This window comes from Chrysochloris asiatica, unplaced genomic scaffold (genome assembly GCF_000296735.1).
Source record: "Chrysochloris asiatica unplaced genomic scaffold, ChrAsi1.0 scaffold00059, whole genome shotgun sequence".
Classification (NCBI taxonomy): Eukaryota; Metazoa; Chordata; class Mammalia; order Afrosoricida; family Chrysochloridae; genus Chrysochloris; species Chrysochloris asiatica.
In genome coordinates this window covers 8,985,846-9,006,266 of record NW_006408577.1, presented here as the reverse complement: position 1 = coordinate 9,006,266, position 20,421 = coordinate 8,985,846, and the positions used below count along the sequence as shown (strand labels likewise).

The 20,421-nt window shown below is 35.6% G+C and overlaps 1 protein-coding gene across 1 annotated transcript in view; it reads right to left on the bottom strand.

Moving 5' to 3' along the window:
* Positions 1 to 1,273: 1,273 nt before the first annotated feature.
* The window catches only part of FSIP2 (fibrous sheath interacting protein 2), a 110,925-nt gene continuing 91,777 nt past the window's right edge, over positions 1,274 to 20,421 (bottom strand). Inside the window, exons 18-23 of the mRNA XM_006864063.1 lie at positions 18,408 to 18,896; positions 16,578 to 16,678; positions 15,251 to 15,297; positions 13,317 to 13,360; positions 5,518 to 5,587; positions 1,274 to 1,410 (exon numbers count right to left, since the gene is read on the bottom strand). Coding sequence (XP_006864125.1) covers positions 1,274 to 1,410; positions 5,518 to 5,587; positions 13,317 to 13,360; positions 15,251 to 15,297; positions 16,578 to 16,678; positions 18,408 to 18,896 — 888 coding nt within the window. The remainder of the gene's footprint in view (positions 1,411 to 5,517; positions 5,588 to 13,316; positions 13,361 to 15,250; positions 15,298 to 16,577; positions 16,679 to 18,407; positions 18,897 to 20,421) is intronic.

Sequence of the window (20,421 nt, the reverse complement as noted above, 5' to 3'; positions counted from 1 at the left end):
ATTAGTGTATTTGGAAATGACATTTGACACTATTTTTTGGCTTTTTTGGTCCACATTTTGGGTCTTTTAAACAATATCCTTAGTTTCTAGAAGTAAACATGTTAGCGTTGGAACATTAGACATATTATAGATAATGTTGAAAAATGTATTACCGGCTTAGTGGAGAGTCTTAGTGTGGTACTGTAGGATATGCATGGGATTGCTAATTACAAGGTCAGAGGTTCAAACCCATCAACCACTCCTTGGAAATCCTATATGGGGTCACAGTGTTGTTGTTGTTAGGTGCTATCGAGTTGGTTCCAACCCATAGCAATCCTATATAGCATTTCTGAGGAGGAGCTGGTGTGCTTGAACCACTGACTTGTGGTGCAAACCAAATTTGCAGTTCAGCACATTAGCCTACAGTGCCACACCAGGACTGTAGTCATAGTGTAGGAAACCCTGTACTATGATACTTAAAAACAAATAACACCAACACTGCTCTAGCTAACCATCGTGCTAAATTTTCCCTGATTACTTTTTATATTCGTACAAATGGAGTCTTGAGATAAAATTTGTGGGGAAAGTATATAAAGTATTTAACAACAATTTACTAATTGATGGCATTTAATTTACAGATACAATTTTTGAAGTGTTCATGTCTACATATATTGTATTTTATCAAGTTATTATTTTACTTCCAGAGTGTCTTGTCCATAGTTGTTTCTTTTATTTTTTAACCCTCGGGATAACTTTATAAACTGATGACCTATCTATAAGTTGCATGTACGAGTTGCAAAAAATGTATTCCCTTTATTTGTTCTAAGTATTTTTCTGAATATACTTGCAACAGTGAGTCAGTTTCATACTTTTGTCAGAGTTCTGGTTGATTTTCATCAGTTATATTCTGACGTTCAAGACATGCTTCTGGTGAAGAAAAAAAAATCAATTTACTTGTCCATTTGGTAATAATATATTCTAAAATGTTAGCATTTTATTTCAAAATTCTAAGTTTATTTTCTGATGAGCATTTGAGGAGTGTCTGGTTTATAAGGTTCACTTTTAGTTTCTAAATCCCATAGGAATATAGGTAATACTAATGCTAGTCCCTTCTGATACCAACATGCTTATCAAAATCATTTATCAAAACCTTCTCTTACTCCGGTCCCTTGTACATCCTTTAGTTCTTATTTCAGTATCATAAAGATCATCTCATAGCACACCATGTTATGCTTTAAAAAACATTTTATTGATAAGGAAGCAAGTACAGATTATTATATTAGGTATAGTAGCTTTAGGGCTCATTCTTCTGAGGTTGTGAGGAAGATTTGGAAATATTGGTGTTAGTTCGGGAAAACACCTTTGACAGAGCTGAAGATACCCTCGCCAGCATTTTAGATCCTTGTTTGGAAGCGCTAGACTTGGGAGGTTCTGTGGACAAACAAAAAAAAAGAATATACACATTTATTAGATATTTTAATTGAATCAGCAATACTAAAGCAACAATGATTTATAATTCAAAAATAGACACTTAATTGAGAATTTGTGGGTTTTAAAGAACATGCACAAAAAATGTTTTGATTTGATGCTTCCAAGACTTCTGTGAAGGAAACAAGTGGAATGCTGTCTCTACTTGTCGACATTGGAGTTTGGTGAAGTCAAATATCTTGTTTCTGGTAATGTGAGTAGAAATTGGCCAAGGCTGTACTCTTTACAAAAGTAGACTGTCCAATCTTTCTCTCAGGAAGCAAATAGGGTGGGTCTGAAGCACTGAGCTTTTGATTAGCAGCTGAGTGCTTAACCATTATGTCATAGGGTTCCTTAAAACTGAGATAACAGATAGCAAATTTAACCATAAATAGAATGAAAAACAAAAGTTTGTTTAGCTTTTTAAAGGGACTGCTACTTTAAAAAAAAAGAACAAACTTTTTTTTTTTTTTTTTTTAACCTTCAAATTTTTATTGGACACCAAAATCAGGAAAATCCCACACAAAAGCAGCACACATTTTGTTTTTTAAGGTGGTGATTCTTAATGTAAGAGCTGCCCAATTGTCTGTGTTTGCTGAAATGACAGCTCATAATATTAAGAAAGATGAAGTCAATATAAAAGTTATTTACATGAATTTTAGTAATACCTCTTTTAAGACAGTCCACCAGATAACACAGTGTAATGCTATTTACTATATGGACAAAAGAAAGGCAAGGAGAAAAGGAGCATTTTTCATGGTTCTTCATTTATTTCATCAATTAGAACACACAAGGCTGTATCCTTCTCTATAATCTGGTCTCTCCTATGATCAAAACTTTATGTTTGTCAATAGAAAGCTTCTTTTGCTTTTTATTTGTTTAGCCATAAACAATTTAAAAAGTTAAAGCTTGTTTAGCTTTTTAAAAGGGGAATTACTTTTTTAAATCAAGAACCTAGCAAGTAAAAGACCTAAATAGTAAAAAATATAGAACTCAAAATCTGTAATAGCAAAGACAAATTTACATGAGTAAGAGACGTAAAGTGTAAAACAAAAATTTTAGTAATAGGATTAAGGAATTGTTGAAAGACCATATTATGAAATTTTTATTGAAGGAGGAAATTTAAGCTCTATTATTAAAACATGGGGATTCTATTAAAAAGACAGATTCCAGGTGACTATTTACAAGAGATGCTAACAGAACCAGTCTGAAAAAGGTTCAGGATCTGTATCGTTAACAAGTATTTTAGGTAATTCTGAGGTAAGGCATCCCTGAACAAACACTAAGGACACTGTTCTAAATCAGTGTTATTTTGTTATAATACAATAACAACCGTCATCGAGTTGGTTCTGACTTATAGAAACCCTGTATAGGATTTCTGAGGAACACCTGGTGGGCTTGAACTAATAACCTTGGTTAGCAGTACAGTGCTTATCCTACAGCACCACATCAAGACTACATATTAGTATTAAATTCCTGAATATAGTTTGAGATTGACAGGTGGCAGATGTCTTAAATTAACAGTACATATAAAACTCATCCCCAGAGAACAAAGTGAACTCTTGTGGCTTCCAGTTAATTTTGTCAAAGCAAAACTACATGTTACACATGGGCACAACCTAACATGTGCATTATTCTCTGATGCAATGGCAACTAGATTGGGCCACAATTTGGAAGGAAGGAAGGAGATAGGATGGCAGGCTGGTTTTGATCTAATTTTGAGCACTGGGCCTGCCATGTTAATTAAAAATGTAACTTTAATTAGATTATTTACCTTTATTTTTTCTTTAAGACATGAAGAAGGAAAATGGTATGGTGCTATATATATAAACAAGTTAGACTCACAAAGTATGTCATAAAACTTTTAATTACTTTCTCATATTTAAACATCAGGACTTTAATTTTTAGTGATTTAAAAATGACAAGTTGTAGTTGATTTTTTTAATAATGTTAAATCACAGAAAACTTTTATCTCAAGTTTCTCTTGAACAATTAGAAGCCCTAGCAACAATCCAGCATGCCAAGTATTGGCATTGAGTAGCAATTTCCTCCTTTAGATGTGACATTCCATCTTTCATGAACCACAAACTCCTGCTCGATATACTAGTGCTGTTTATATTTCATACCTATTGTTTACATTATGTATGATATACATATACTTGAGCGTTTGAACTATGTTCGAGTGGAATGAGATTAGGCTTTGAAGCTACATACATATGTATTTAAGTCCCAACTCCATATCTTACTAGCTGTGGAGTGGCTATGAATAAACTACTATCATCTTCCTTATTACCTCTCTCTTTCTTTCTTAATACTATAAGGATTATCCTTCTTCATAGGGCTAATGTGAAGAAAGCACTTAGAATAAATCCTAGTACATTGTTCCATTTTCTGTTTTCATGGTGGGGTTCAAATAAGAGAATTGCATAATAAATGAAAAACTGCCATCTATATAAATAATAAGTATATTACTGCAATCCAGTACAGGTAGAACTTGGTTTACAAAAGTCAGAAAGTCTGACTTACCAACTCCTGCTTGTCCTTTAGAGTCCTGGTGTGGCACTGTGGGTTAATGTGCCAGACTGCAAAGCCATTTGAACTACAAGGTCGGTGGTTCAAGCTCACAAGTTTCTCTTTGGAAAGAGAAGCCTATACAGGTTACTATGTGTCAGAAGCAACTCAATGGCACTTAACAACTTGTCCTTTAATAGTATGTGAAATTGTCCTTACTTTACAAAAACTGAGCCAAACCTACTGGCAACAATGTCTTCATTATAATCTCTTTCACTTACTGCACCTGCAGATTTTAAATTATTAGAAAGGATTTATACTTTTCTCACACTAAAATAAAAAGAAAGCCAAACTCACTGTTATCAAGTAGATTACAACTTATTTAGACACTATTAAGACAGAGTAGTACTGCTCCATAGAATTTCTAAAGCTGTAACTCTTTAAAGAGGAGCTCTGGTAGCGTAGTGGTTACAAATCGGTCTGTGAACTGCAAGGTCAACAGTTCAAAACTACCAGCTGCTCTGTGGGAGAAAGCTGAGGCTTTCTGCTCTCGTAAAGGTTTACAGCCTCGGAAACCCTCTGCAGGGTCACTATGAGTCAGACCCGACTCCACGACACATAACAACAACAACAACAACAACAACAACAACTTTAAAGATGCAGACTGCCATGCCTTTCTTCCAGAGAGTTACTGGTTGATTCAAACTGGCAAATTTTTGGTTAACAGCCGAGCATTTTAACCACTGTGTCACTAGGGCTCACTTACTTGCTCTAAAATAAAGATAAATAAGGACTGTTTGTACCTGGTTGGAATTCTTTACAAAACATTTTTATTAAATTACAATTTTTATTATGAATTCTGTGAAGGTTTACAGAGCAGATCATCAGTTTTCACTATCATGCACACACTTCCTTTCATCTCAATGACTGCAGTCCCCTCAATGTAACATCTTTGATCCCACTTCCTCCCTGTGCTTCTTGTATCCTTTCCCAACCCGTCTGAATTCTGTCCTTGGGTACATACTGCCCTTTGGGTCTCAAATGGTTGAACATTCTATATTGTGTGTACCTCACTAATGTTGTTTCCTCTGTAGACCTATTACTTGTCTGAACATTGAGCCATGAGATTGAGTTCAGTTCCAGGCCTGAAGGGTGACCAAGGGCCATCCATACTCTCAGGATTTCACAAGTCTCTAGCTTTTCAGTAAGCCTGGGTTTTTTTGTTTGTTTTTGTTTGTTTGTGTGTTTGTGTGTGTGTGTGTGTGTCTGTGTGTGATTTTGAACTCTGTTCCACATTTTCTCTCACTCTATCCAGTAATTTCTAATGTGATCCCTTCAGAGCCTGGTAGTGGTAACCAGGAACAATCTGATGCTTCTGGTCTGCCATTTAAGAATAGATTTCATTTGTAACCTGTGGGTTTCCTGTATTGATAGTAAGTGTGAATGCTGCAAGGGAGGAATGACTTAGTCCTGGAGGATAATTCATCAAAATTTTAAATGTAAGTTATATAGTGGAGAGATTGGTTACACTACTTTTGAAAATGACAGCATATTTTATACCTGAAATGACTTCTGTTGAGGAATGTTCACTGCTAAGAGCATTGTGATGTCCTTCATAGATGGTGAAAAACTGCAAAGACAACATGAAACACTAGCTTAGTCTTTGGTAAACGGTAAACACTAGAGATATCTAGAAGCTTCCCATGAGATGGAACATATTCATTGTACATCAGACATAGTAATATTTATGCTCTGTAGTCTCAAAGAATTATTTTCTGTGACTTAGGCTTATACATTCTACCAGGTATAGAGGCTCTTGTCATGGATGTGGAACTTGGTACCACTAAAGGATGATCTCACAGACTCAGGTATCTTAAGTCACAAAAATGCCAGCTCTTCTGCCTGCTCCCTCCTTCTACTGAATTGTAGTAAGATATAAGTTTAAAATTATTTTATGAGAAGAGATGATGATAAACTCATTGCTGCTTAGTCAGTTCTGACCCATAACAACCCTAAAGGACTAGAGTTGCTCCTTTAGGTTTCTGAGGTTGCAATTCTTTATGGAAGCAACTGATGGGCTCCTTGAATTGCCATTTCAGTTAGTATCTTAATACTTAATCTATGGTACAACTAGAGCTCTTTAGGTAATAATATTGCATTGTGGTTAAGTGCCATGAAGTCGGGTTATGACTCATAGTAATACTATATAGGGTTTCTGAGGAACAGTTGAATTTCCAACCTTGAGATTAGCAATCCAGTGTTTATCCTACAATACCACACCAGGACATGATAAGGACAGTGAAAAAAGTAAGTTCCCTATACCACTTCAATTTTCTTGTATGGGAATCTTATCAATTTTAAGGTCTGGAACAAGAAAGCACCTATGTGAAGCTGGTAAGGGAAGGATGATAGTTCAGGTACTGTTATCGTCACTCTGTAGACCATTATAACCTCTTCAAATACAGGAAATGTGACTGTCCCAGACAGGCACTAAATATTCTGGGGCAAGTAGCTGTACTAAAGTGTAGGTGTGGCACTATAGGATAAACATTGGACTGCAAGGTCAGTGGTTCAAACTCACTAGCTGATCTTCAGAAACCATACACAGGGTTGCTATGAGTCGGAACTGACTCAATAGTATCTCACAACAGCACCTCTGTGGTGCTGGCAGTTAGAAGAAGTGAAAAATCAATGAAGTAAAGCTTAAATCTACAAAACATGAGACAAAGTGTATAGATTGAAGATTCACACATTTACTATAAGCTTTTACTTAATTCCCCAAAAGGACTTGTTATTGTTGTTGTTGTTTGCTGTGGAGTCGGTTCCAACTCATAGGGACCCTGTACAGGGTTTCTGATTATGGGAGCAGAAAGCCTCATCTTTCTCCCTCAGAACAGCTGGCAGTTTCAACCTGCTGACCCTGATGATAGCAGCCGGATTCGTAACCACTACGCTACCAGAGGAAGCTGATATATCATTGTTGTTAGGTGTTGTTAAGTCAGTTCTAATTCATAGAAACTCTATGCACAAGAGAACGAAACACCACTTAACCCAGTTCTATGTATGTTACAATTAAGCTCATTGTTGCTGCCATTGTGCTAATTCAACTCTTTTGGAGGTCTTCTTTTTTTTCACTGATATGCTATTTACCAAACCAATATCCTTCTCCAATGAGTGGTGCTTCCTGATATCATGTGTGAATTATGAAAGAAGTATCTCCATGCTGACTTCTAATGAGCATTCTGAATGTACTTCTCTCAAGTCAGATTTGTTTGTTCTTCTGTTGATTCTTTTATTATTCTTCCCCAACACTATAATTCAAATGCATCAAAATTTCTATGATTTTTCTCATTCAATGTTCAACTTTCACATGCATGTGAGGTAAGTGAAAATACATTGGTTTGGGTAAGGCACACTTAACTCCTCAAACTGATAGTCTTTCATTTTCATTAAGTATATTAAGTCCTCTTGGCATCCAACGAGCAAGGCTGTATTATCTGTATATCACCAGTTGTTAATGAACCTTCCACCAATCCTGATGTCATGTTCTTCTTTATAAAATCCAGGTTCTAAGATAATTGGCTCAGAATATAGAAAGAATAAAGTTGGTTTAAAAACAATTGTGATGCACAAATTTTCTGATTAAAAACCTTTCAGTATCCCCTGCTCTCTTCTGATGACGACCACTAATCGATGTACAGGTTCCTCATGAGTACAATTATGTGTTCTGAAAATATCTATTCTTCACAATGTTGTCCATAGTTTGTCATGAGCCACATAATCAAAAATCTTTGCATTGTCAATAAAGCCCAGGTAAACATCTTTTTGATATATTTTGCTTTCAGTCAGGATCAATCTGAGGTCAGCAATGATATCCCTATTTCCATGTCTTTTTAAAAAAGATGGCTTCAATTTCTGACAGCTTCTTGTTGATGTACTCTGACAACTGTTTTTGAATGATCTTTAGCAAAATTTTACTTGTATCTGATATTAATGATATTATGTGATGATTTCTGAATTCTGTTGAGTCACCTCTCTTTGGAAAGGGCACAATTGGATCTCTTTTAATCAGTTGGCCAGGTAGCTCTCTCCCAAATTTCTTGGCATAGATGAGAAAGCAGTTCCAGCATTGCATCCATTTGTTGAAACAGTTCAATTTGTAGTCTGTAAATTCCTAGAGTCTTGTTTTTTGCTAATGACTTCAGTACAGCTTGAACTTCTTCTTTCAGTACCATCATATACTACCTCTTGATATAGTTGAACATCAACCATTTATTTTTGTTGTAGTGACTCAGTGTAGTCCTTCTATCTTCTTTTGATGTTTTATGCATCATTTAATATTTTGACTATAAAATCCTCAATATCACAAATGGAGGTTTACATTTTTTCTCATATCTATCAATTAAAAAATGCTAAGTGTATTCTTTCCTTTTGGTTTTCTAACTCAAGGCCTTTGCACATTTCATTGCAATATTTCAGTGTCTTCTCGAGCTGCCTTTCAAATTTCTGTTCAACTCTCTTACTTCCTCATTTCTTCCATTCACTCCAGCATCTTTACTTTCAAGAGCATCATTTCAGAGACTCTCCTTTGATTCATTCTTGTCTTTTCTTTCTTTTCTGTTTAATGAGATTTGGTTTCCTCTTGAATGATGTTCCTAATGTCATCCCACAAGTCTTCTGATCTTCATTCATTTATATCTAATGTATGAAATATGCTCTTAAGATTGTCTCTAAATTAAGATGGGATTACTGAAGGTCATTTTTAGCTCTCACAGACATCTTTTAATTTCCTTTAGCCTCAGCTTATGAGCAATAGATGGTCTGTTCTGCAGGCTACTCCAGCCTTAATAGACCTGATGATATGGAGTTTCTCCAATGTTTCTACCTAAAGATGAAGTCCAGCTGATTCCTGCACATTCCATCTGATGATGCCCCTGCTTATAGTCACCTTTTATGTTATTTAAAAAAGATATTTTCAGTAAATATGTCATTGTTCTTACAAAAAATGGTATGCTATCTTCAGCATAATTTCTATTACCAAGGTTGTATTTTCCAACTACTGACCTTTCTCTTTTTTCCCCCAAATTTCAAAATCCAATAACCAGTAACTATCAGTGCATCTTGATTGTATGTTTGATCAGTTTTATACAGAAGAATTTAGTTGGAGTTGTTGTTAACTGCTGTAGAATCAATTCTGACTTATAGCAATCCTATATAGGGGTTCTGAGGAGCGACTAGTGGATTTGAACTGCAGAAGCTGCAGTTAGTAGTCTAGTGCTCAGCCTACTGTGCCACACCAGGACTCTGAAAAAGTTAATTTGTTGTTATTGTTGTTAGGTGCCATTGAGTCGGTACCGGCTCATAGTGCCCTTAGGCACAACAGAACGAAACACTGTCCAATCCTGGGCCAACCTCACTACTGTTGCCACGCTTGAGTCCATCGATGCAGCCACTTTGCCAATCCATCTCATTGGGGGGGTTTCCTCTTTTTCTCTGACCCTCCACCTTACCAAACATGATATCCTTTTTCAGTGACTGGTCCCTTCTGACAATATGTTCAAAGTATGAGAGACGAAATTTGGCCATCTTGGCCTCCAAGGAGCATTCTGACTGCACTTCTTTCAAAACGGATCTATTGGTTCTTTTGGCAGTCCATGGCACTTTCAGTATTCTCCTCCAACACCACAACTCAAAGGCATCAATTCTTCTACGGTGTTCCTTATTCACTGTCCAGCTTTTGCATGCATATGAGGTTATTGAAAATACCATGGCTTGGGTCAGGCACACCTTAGTCCTCAAGCTGACATCTTTGCTCTTCAACACTTCAAAAAGGTCTTCTGCAGCAGATTTGCCTGATGCGATAAGTGGTTTGATTTCTTGACTGCTGCTTCTGTGAGTGTTGATAGTTGATCCAAGAAGAATGAAATCCTTGACAACTTCAATCTTTTCTCCATTGATAAGAGTGTGTTTTATTGCTCCAATGGTGAGGATTTTTGTTTTCTTGACATTGAGATGTAATCCATATCGAAGGCTGTGCTCTTTGATCTTCATCAGTAAATGACTTAAGTCCTGGCAAAGGACATCATGCTTGGTAAAGTGTTGTTGTTGTTAGGTGCCATTGGGTCGCTACCAAGTCATAGTGACCTTATGCACAGCAGAATGAAACATTGCCCAATCCTGTGCCAACCTCACTATCATTGCCATGCTTGAGACCACCAGCAAGATGGATTGGCAAAGTAGCAGCATCAATGGTAAAGTGGAGGGTCAGTCAAAAAGAAGACCCCCCCAATGAAATCCATTGTCAGAGTGGCAGGAGCAATTGGCTCAAGTGTGACAGCAATTGTGAGGATGGTTCAGTACCGGGCAGTTTATTCTGTTGTGCATAGAGTCGTTTTGAGTCAGAACTGACTCTATGGCATTCAACAACAATTTTGAGGACGCAGTTCTTCCCAAATCCTATTTTCAATGCTTTCCAACCTGAAAGGCTCATCACCAACACTATGCCTGGCAATGTTTCATTGTTTTTCATCACGTTTTCATTTTTGTCACTACATCTGACCATGTCCCACTGCTATTTATAAGGTTTTCATTATCTGACCATTCAGAAATAATCTGCCTTTCCTTTTTCCTAGTATGTATTTGTCTGTCAGCTCTGTCCATTTTGGATGACCCTGTTGTTAAATTCTGTCTAGTCAGTTCTGACTTGACATAGTGACCCTGCGTAGGGTTTCTAAGGAGTGGCTGGTGGGTTTGAACTGTTGACCTCACACTTAGTAGTCCAGTGCTTACAGCACCACAACAGGATTCCTGCTGTTGGCATAGTTTCCAGCAAAACGCAAACCACCACATTATGACAAACTGACAGATAAGTCCTGGTTTATCAGATCAGGGAGTCTCAAATCTGGCTCCACATAGAGTCATGTAAGGCATTGTTAAAAAAGTATCAATACTTGGACGCGTTGAGGAATACTTTAATTTTTTTTTCCAAAGATGATTGTATTGTATAGCTAATGTTAAGAACCAGTATTTTAGATTGTCTGTGTTCTGTTGCATTCTTATTATATCTTGTTTTTAAAAGTCCTCGTTCATAAACAAAGAAGCTCTGGTAGCATAGTGGTTACAAATAGGGCTGCTGATCCCACAGTCAGCAATTCGAAACTACCAGCTGTTCCATGGGAGAAAGATGAGGCTTTCTGCTCCCGTAAAGATTTATAGTCTCAGAAACCCTATACAGGGTCACCATGAGTCAGAACCGACCCACGGCACATAACAACAACAACAACAACAAAATACATAAATAGTATCCTAATGGTACTTAGTTATATATTAGGATTTTAAAAAACAGTATATATTAAGAATTCAACAGGGCAGAAACAATCTAAAAAAGGTTCTTAACTTTAGTTGCACAACAAAAACATCTATGGAAATGTTGGGGTTTTTTTTAAGTCCCATACCAATTGTATTCAAATACCTAAGGGTATCCAGGTGTGGATAGTTTTTTAAGAATGGCCCCACACGATTCCTTGTGTAACCAAAGTCAAGACTCCCTGATCCAAAAGCTTCTGCTGAGAATAGATGATGATAGTGTTGTTTGAGATGAACAAGCATACTTCGGTTGAGAATTTCCATTACCTCATTAGCTTCAAGAGTATTTTTTGCTCAATGGGGCATTGTTATAATACAGACTTGAAAGTTTTTTTTTCTTCTTCTTCTTTTTTTTTTTGAAAATTCCAAAATTTTGGTTACCCTGCGGCCTCTTATCCTTTCTCTTGGAAGTTATAGATACTATCTTTGTTCTATTTATGTTGAACAATTTTTTACTGTGACCTGAACATTTTAAATAAATTATGAGACTCTAAGTCCTGTTATTACCACTTGTCTGTCAGTTTGTTGTACTGTGTGGCTTGTGAGTTGCTGTGATTCTGGAAGCTATGCCATAGGTATTTTAAATACCAACAGGGTCAACCATGGAGGGCAGGTTTCAGCTGTTATTCATAGGTTTTTAGTTATTAAATATTCAGAAGTAGTCCATTTCTTCTTCTTCCTAGTCTGTCTTCATTTGGAAATTCAGCTAAAACCTAAGCAATGGTATTTTCAATAATCTCATACGCATGTGAAAGTTGGACAGTGGAATTGATGCATTTGCATTATGGTGTTGGAGGAGACTATTGAAAGTACCATGGATGACACCAAAAGAACAAACAAGTCTGGTTTGAAAGAAGCATAGCCAGGATGCTCCTCAGAAAGCAGGTAGTCAGACTTCGTCTCTAATACTTTGGACATATTGTCAGGAGGGACCAGTCCCTGGAAAAGGATATCATGTTTGGTAAAGTGGAGGTTCAGAGAAAAAGAAGATGACCCCCAATGAGATGGATTTGTACAGCAGCAATGGGCTTAAATGTAGTAATGCTTAAGGTTGGCACAGGACTAGGCAATGTTTTGTATTGTTGTGCATAGAGTTGCTGTAAGTTGGTACTGACTCAAAGGCACCTAACACTACCACCAACAAAGTCCTGTTAAAATCCCCTGGAGAATGCTGATTTTTTTAAATGTTTGTTTAAGTAGGCAATCAACTCATTTAGATTCATTCCATATGTCTTAGCCTATATTCTACTGGATGTGATTCCAATGTAAGTTTGCTTTTCAAAGTCTTTTCAGTGTTTGCACCACTATAACCACCATAATTCAAGTTCTCAAAGCCTATTTACTGTGTAACTTTAGGTCAGCTTCATGCACGTACAGATCAGGGGATATTTTATGAACAGGTTTAGGTTGTATCTTCTCAAGATCCCGCCTCTCTGTGATATCCTTCAGCCTCACTGATTCTCCACAGCCCCCTTTTCTGGCTCTATGACTATGATAGGAGGGCTTTTACCTTTGCGTGCTGTTATATGCTATCTTGTTGTTGTTGTCAGGTGCCATCAAGTCGGAACCGACTCATAGCAACCCCATGCACAGCAGAACGAAACAATGTCTGATCCTGGGCCAACTTCACTACCGCTGCCACCCTTGAGTCCATCAATGATGCCACCTGGCCAATCCATCTCGTTAGAGGTCTTCCTCTTTTTCTCTGACCCTCCACCTTACCCAGCATGACATCCTATCTTACACTTCCATTATTCTGTTTGCATCCAGAGGAAAGTGAGAAGAGAAATCAGAAAAAAGAATGAGAGGTTTGCCCACATTACTGGAATGTGGACCTTTTATTCCAATTCCTCTGAGAGTATTAAGTGCCTTTCTACTGTGGAGCTGTTGAGTAAGTTTGAACTGCCAACCTTCAGGTTAGCAGGCAATCATAAATTGCTAGCAAAACCAGGCACCTATTGCATCCCAATTACATTATATTTAAATATATTTACCTTAACACTGCTTGCATTCTTTAGCATTCGTTCCTGAGAATATTCTGTGGGCAAAACAAAGCATTGGGGAAAAAAAAATTCTGATGTATGCATAATATTGTTACAAATCTTCTCTTAACCATTTTTCACAAAAGAATCATAGGATTTAGGCAGTGATATAGAGTGATACAGAGGCAGTGATCCTTTTTTTTTTTTCCAGTGTACAGACTATGAGAACAAAGATGAACTACTGATTATATTCCTAAAATGCTGTGGCATATTTTAGCTCTTCACTCAGAACTATAAAAGATATAAATGAGATATAGTAGAAGGGTAGGTAGGCTCTGTAACTAAATAGCTACATATTTATGTTCAACTCTCTGAATCCTTACAATCCTGTCTGGCTATTTGTAAAGAGAGGGGTTACACCATAGATAATTTCTAAGGATCCCTTCAGCTCTTATACTGATTGTGCATGTAGATAGCGAGTTAAATTTTTTTAAAAGGGAAAAGGTTTTTAAAATAAAGGACTGTCCGAAAAGAAGGTGCTGACCTTATGAAATAGTTTCTCCTGGTAAAAATCAGGATAGCTTTGACGCACCAACTTGAGATAGCCTGGTAGGTTTGTTACAAAACTAAATATTGCCTGAGTTCCAGTGAGGTGCAATCTACCACTGAAAGAAATTTAGCTCATGGAAATGAACTGATACAGTGAGAGAAGTTTCACAAAGTCTAGTAAGGAGGCAGAAAATATGCTAAAAGTCATAAAACTGATGTTTAGATGTTAGTGTCACCAATCAGTGCTTTGTGAGCAAGGATAAAATAAATCTACCTTCTCTGACTCTCAGTTTCCAAATATATAGAGTGGAAAACATACCATTGACTCTGCCAGGTGAGATGGAAAGCATTTATAAATACATGGAATTGCCTTGTTTATGTTTTTACTTTTTGCATGATTACTGCAAGTGTTGGGTAACACAAACACACAACCCTATTGGGGTCAGAAGACTTAGACTCCAAGCTAGGGATTCAGAGTGACCTAACACAAGTTATTTTCTTATGCTGAGCTTCATTTTCTTCATGTGTATTATTAGGAAATTTGTACTGAATGGCTCCTGGCTGGTTCTAATAGCCTTGATTCTCTAATGCAACACCTTCTATAATGTGTCAGAATATAGCATGTTCATGGAATTCAGACATATGCATTGCTATTATCTGATTTATTTTTTAATGATAAATTGGGAGAATAAATGTCTTTTGTAATTATTTAAAAGGTTGCATGTTTGAAATAGGGCAAACTTTAGTCCTATGGTTTAAGCTTCAAGATCATCTTTAAAGTAGTCTTGACATTTCTACTTCATGTGCATGGTGTCATTGTTAGAATCACATCGATACTCTGATAACTCAACAAATAAAGAAATAAAGGGTCCTAACAAATATCAAATGAATTAGTACTAACAGACAAAACATAGAAAATGAAATCTATCTTAGCCAGATTTTAAGGTGAACCAATAAATTTAGATTTAAGGCTTTGTCTTCATTTTAATAGGGCTCAGTCATGGTAAAAAGAAAAATAATCTGTCAGTGAAATAATTAAATCATAGTAGCAAGGGTACTGACCCACATTTAAACTATCGTTGAAATATGTCTTTATTTTGTTAATATTTTCCACAGGAATATGATAACTATAAATTCATAATATCACAATAAGAACTTTACACAAAATTATTAATAATACCTTAAGAAAAATTCAGATAAGGCAAACTAGTAGGCTCATTTTAACAATTGAAAGATGCTGTTTATCATTGGATCTTTTCCCAAAATTAGATAAACCACTGGGGATGGGACAAACAGTATTAGTTTCAGGCTTGGAATCTAAAACATTCTTCAGAATAGTAAGCAAAATCTCTTTTTGAATACTCTTATTTAAATTAAGAAAAAAAAATCAATCCAACCTTCTAATATTTTAGCATTGGGTTCTGTGAAACTATCTTCAGCATCACTACAAACAAAAGAAATGAAATATTTTATTTTCCATGTACTTAACAGATGAAAGAATTATTAGATAATCAAAAGAGTAATGTGTCAGTTGTTTTCATTTAAAAATAAACCTGGAATGGTGTATCTCTGAGTATCCAAATCAAATAAAAACAAATGCTAAATTGACTTTTATTTGGCATTATCTGTGCCCTTTCTCTTCTCAACTGATAAAAACAATGAGAAGTATCTGCATTAGCAATCATGTATGATACATTAGTTATCAAGCAGAAAAAAAGAGGCAAGGGTGGACTAGGGACAGCTATTCCACTGGGCATCAAGTTAAACAGAGACAATCCCATAATGTTGTGTGGAAAAATAAATGCAACCAAATTATTTTTCTACTTATATCCAGTGCTTCTCCAATTATATGAAATGCTATCTTCCAGTTTTTAATAACTGAACAATTTTAGACACACTTTAGCTATCAAACTGATTTTAAGTCTACCCCTCACTTGTCCCTCTCTGTCCATTTTAGTGCCATATAACGCAGTCTTTTTTCCAATAGTCATCCTAACTTGGACTGCCTTTCTCATTTCAATCCTGCCTGTCCCTAAAGACCCACATGAAGCTCTATTACATTTATAATTTTTTTATGAATGCTCCAGTTTGCACTGCTCTCTTTTTCTTTTGGTTCTTCTTACAGAAGTGCTAAATACTAGAAGACTTACTTACTTAAGAGAGATGAACAGGAATCCTTTAGGGAAAATAGTTCAAACATTATTGCTAACCGAATGTCTGACTGTCCAACTAAAACATCCTAACACATTAGTAAATACTTGATCCAAGACAGCACTATTCTAGAAAGCAGGTATCAACATAAGGAAGTAGAGATCAGGTAACTAGAATGGGTGAGCAGATAGGAAGAAGAGGCTTAGGAAGTGACTACAGTGAGAAGTCAAGGAAGTAAAGAATGAATAAGGAGTGAGGGAAAGTATGGAGCTGAATATTTGCTCTCTCAGATTTGTACCAACCAAACCAAATCAAGGAAATTTCATTGGGTTGCTTTTGACTTATTGGTACCACATGAGTTACAGAGTAAAACTTTGCTCCATAGAGTTTTTTCAAGACTGTGCTTTTGAAAGCAGATATCAGGGCTTTCTTCTAAGACATGTCTTGGTGGATTTGAACAATCAGATAGTTGTCAATCACTGAACCATTTGTACCAATCAAGGATTCCAAAACCATAATTTACTGTTTTGGGAAATTATCTCAGATCTCTATTTTTGTATTCCTTTAATGTACCCAGCAGATGAAATCAGATCTTCTTGGTTGTATGAAGATGAACTCATAATTCTGTGTATGAAGTAATGTGTTGGTTCATTAATCATATTCTTTTCTTCTTTCTGTAAAGTGTAAATCACATATTACACACAATATATTTTGATATGTAGACTCTCACCTTATTAACATATTCTATACTTTCATCTACACTGCAATGAGATAGAGTTTTAGAATTACTTAAAAGATGGATAAGTACTGTAATTACAATTAAAATGTCCTTTTGGATATAGTGTTTTAGAAATGACTCAGTGAAAATTTTAATTATGATATTGGATTTTGCCTAGATTTAAAGATAAATCTATCACAATATCTGAAAAATACAACATTCTGTTTCTGTTTCTTAAGATTTTTTTTAATGATTCATTTTTACTGAATTCAAAAATTTAAATAACTATTGTGATGTATGTTATTGACATAAAAAAGAGGCTTTTATAATTAGGATAATTGTTCATATAGTCCATTTTGATATTTACCAATGATACAGAATAACATTTCTTTAGCTATCTATGAAGTCAGCATTTCTGATCATGCTACAAAAGGTATTTAGTCATAAAATCACACACGATTTAGCAACAAATAGATTAGACTAAGACTATGCGTTAAGATAAATAACCTAGAAAATCTGTGAACTGTCTAAAATTGTATCTCTGGTTCACCTCAGCTTTTGTGTCAGCCAGGGAAACATTTCAAATGAATAATCAAGGAAATCATGTCACCAAGACATATTAAATGCTATGGATTTTCCAAAAACATGATATAGCACAGATTTTGGGACAAGGAAACTCAAAGTGTTATTGATATGTTGTTGTTGTTGTTGTAAAGTGCCGTCGAGTCAATTCCGACCCATAGCAACCCTGCATAGGGTTTCCAAGGAGCAGCTGGTGAGCTTGAACCACTGACTTTGCAGTTCAAATGACTTTGCAGTCTGACGCATTAACCCACAGCGCCACACCAGTTGCTGTAATCAGTAACACAGGTATGTATTACTGATACACATACCATCAATTAAGGAGCCTGGAACCAGGATAAAACTTGTACATTATGAAGACAGTGGGTTTTATGGGATAATTACAAAGGTGATATTTGAAATATTTTTATTAACTTGGCTAGGTTGGGTAAGTTGGCTAATTAAAACAAAACTTGCAAAAAGAAAATCAGAACCTATGAAAAGTGGAAACCTGTCAGAGAAGGAAAATGCAATGGGTGTTTATGAGTTATGATTCTTAATAGAGAGTAATGACAAAGTGGTACCATGTCAAAGGTATGAAACTTATAAAACCTGGGAAAACATTTTTTTGTGTGTGTGTTTTTTTTTTTCGTAAAAAAAAAGGCAGTATCAGCAAATTCTGACTATTAAGTTTCACTGTAACTTTTAAGAATAAAATGTATGTAACTTTCCAAAAATTACCCAGTTATTAAGTGAAAGTCAGGATTCAAACTCAGAAATATGAATTCTGCCTCAGGCCAACAAAATGCAGCCAAAGCACCAGAGTCTATTGTTTTAAACAGATGGTATTCTTTTCTCTTAACTGGTTTCTACTTTCTGTTTGATTTGTGCTTCTAATTAATCTATGTCTCTTTTCATTATCTGCTTCTCCCTAATTGAAGTTCATTACTTTACCTCTTAGTTATTTTTCTTATACTGTAAATTTCACCAGCTTTATGAGGGATAGCCTAGATTCATTTTAGTACTCCTTTCTGCCTAGATAAGGTGCATTTTTAGCACAGAATTTATAAAGTTCTCTACCCTTTCCACATATATCTAGTAACTGACAATCTTTTCTCACTTACAATATGCTGTGGCTTTTTCTCCAAAAAATAATTTGTTTCAGTCCAAGGTGATGAGCAGGTGGCCATGTCAAGCTCAGCAACAGCTTTTTTAACTTGTTCCTCCTTAGATTCTGTTATCTGATTTGAACTTGATTCAATACTTCCGCTATTTGTACTGTTTATGGGCTGACAACACTTGCTTATAGACAAAAATTTTTTCAGACTATTTGAGCTTAATGTTGGCTTGGGGGAAACAACTTTGCTTTCTACTGGCTTCGTGAATTCTTTCACGTCATCTTCAATATTTTCTTTGCTGAATCCTCCTTGTACAGCAACCTCTCGTAAAACGACTTCATCTTCATTTTCTCTGTTACTTTCTGAATATTCTTGCTCAATATCATGTGCTACTAATCGAATGATAAGGTCTTGTTTGTTCTGAACATCTTTTAAAAGCTCCACCTTTGTAATATCAGGCTTTCTTATATTCTGAAATGAATTTCTGCCAACAGCCTGGAATTTAACATAAAATATTCAAAACAAGTGCCTCAATCATTTTTATTTGTGCTCTATTGTAATAAATAATTTAAATATCATTTCAAATTTCAATATGTAACATTATCTATAGAGAGCATATTTAAAAGTAGAGACAAATGAGTATTATATCAAATATTTGTTTGTTTCTATAATTTCTTTTACATTCAGAGACAATACTAATTTACTACAAATAGTCCAAAAAAGCAAAGGGTTGTTTAACATAGGTTCTTCATTTTGCTAAAATGTTACATTTTGGTGCAAAATAATTTGATTACTTTCTACTTTTGTCATTTACCTTAAAAGCTTCATCAAAAAAGTAGACAGGATAATATAACTTTCTAAGATCATATATTGTTGTTCTTAAGTGCCATCAAGTTGGTTCTGACCAACAGTGACACTGTAAAGAGTTTCCGAGAAGTTGCTGGTAAGTTTGAACCACTGACCTTGCAGTCAAGAGCTTATCCTACAGCACCACAACAGGACTCCAGATCCTACATAGGGAATCATAAAGTAATTGAAATGCAGATATTTTCAAGAAAAAAGGCAAGGGTTACCTAACTTTGGTTTCAAAAATTGTTAATAATAGCCAAGTTGTGAAGGCTTTTGAATCTTTATACCCTATCTCTACACTTTTGATCCTTTGAACAAGTTTTCCCAAAGAAGTTTCAAAACACATAACCATTTCTTTTCATCTCATGCTGTGTCACTGTAGAGTCCTGGAGTGGCACTATAGGGTAAGTACTAGACTGCTAATGTAAGGGCTGCAGTTCAAACCCACCAGTTGCTCTTAGGGAACTCTCTATAGGGTCACTATGAGTCAGAATTGACTGGATGAGTAGTAACAAACTTATTAAATTAAATGTCATTTCGTCTTTTTCAGTCTTAAAGAGAGATCAAGGAAAAGACAATGATTAAGCAATGTAATTTCCCCATTTTTTTCATTTGTTGCTGATGTTACGGGGTCCCTAAATTAATGCCAGTTAGTAATCTTGATGTTAATATCTATTTGTAGCACCATAATATATTTTCTTTCAGCTAGTGGTTTCCTAAAATAATATCTTTTGTGGAAAACAACAAGTATGAAAAAGCTCCTTAAAGAATGAAAGCATAATGAGCTAGAAAACAGTAAAAAACCAACAGGACAAGAAGCTGGGTCTTTGAGAGGATTAATAAAATTGAAAACCATTGACAAATGTAACAAAAGAAAACAGGGGAAAGACACAAATAACACGCATAAGAAACACATGGGTGATGTCACAACAGTATCAATAGAAATAAAAAGGACAACAATAGAATATTATTAATAGCTATACTCCAAAAAAATTTGAAAACCTAGAGGAGATAAAAACATTTTTAGAAAAGTATGACCTGCCTAAACTTACACAAAGTGAACAAAAGAAGAAATTGATCAGGTCATCAAAAACTCTCAACAAAAAAAAGTCCAGGTCCAGTTGGCTTCACTAGTGACTTATACCAAGTATTTGGGGAAAAGCTGTCACCA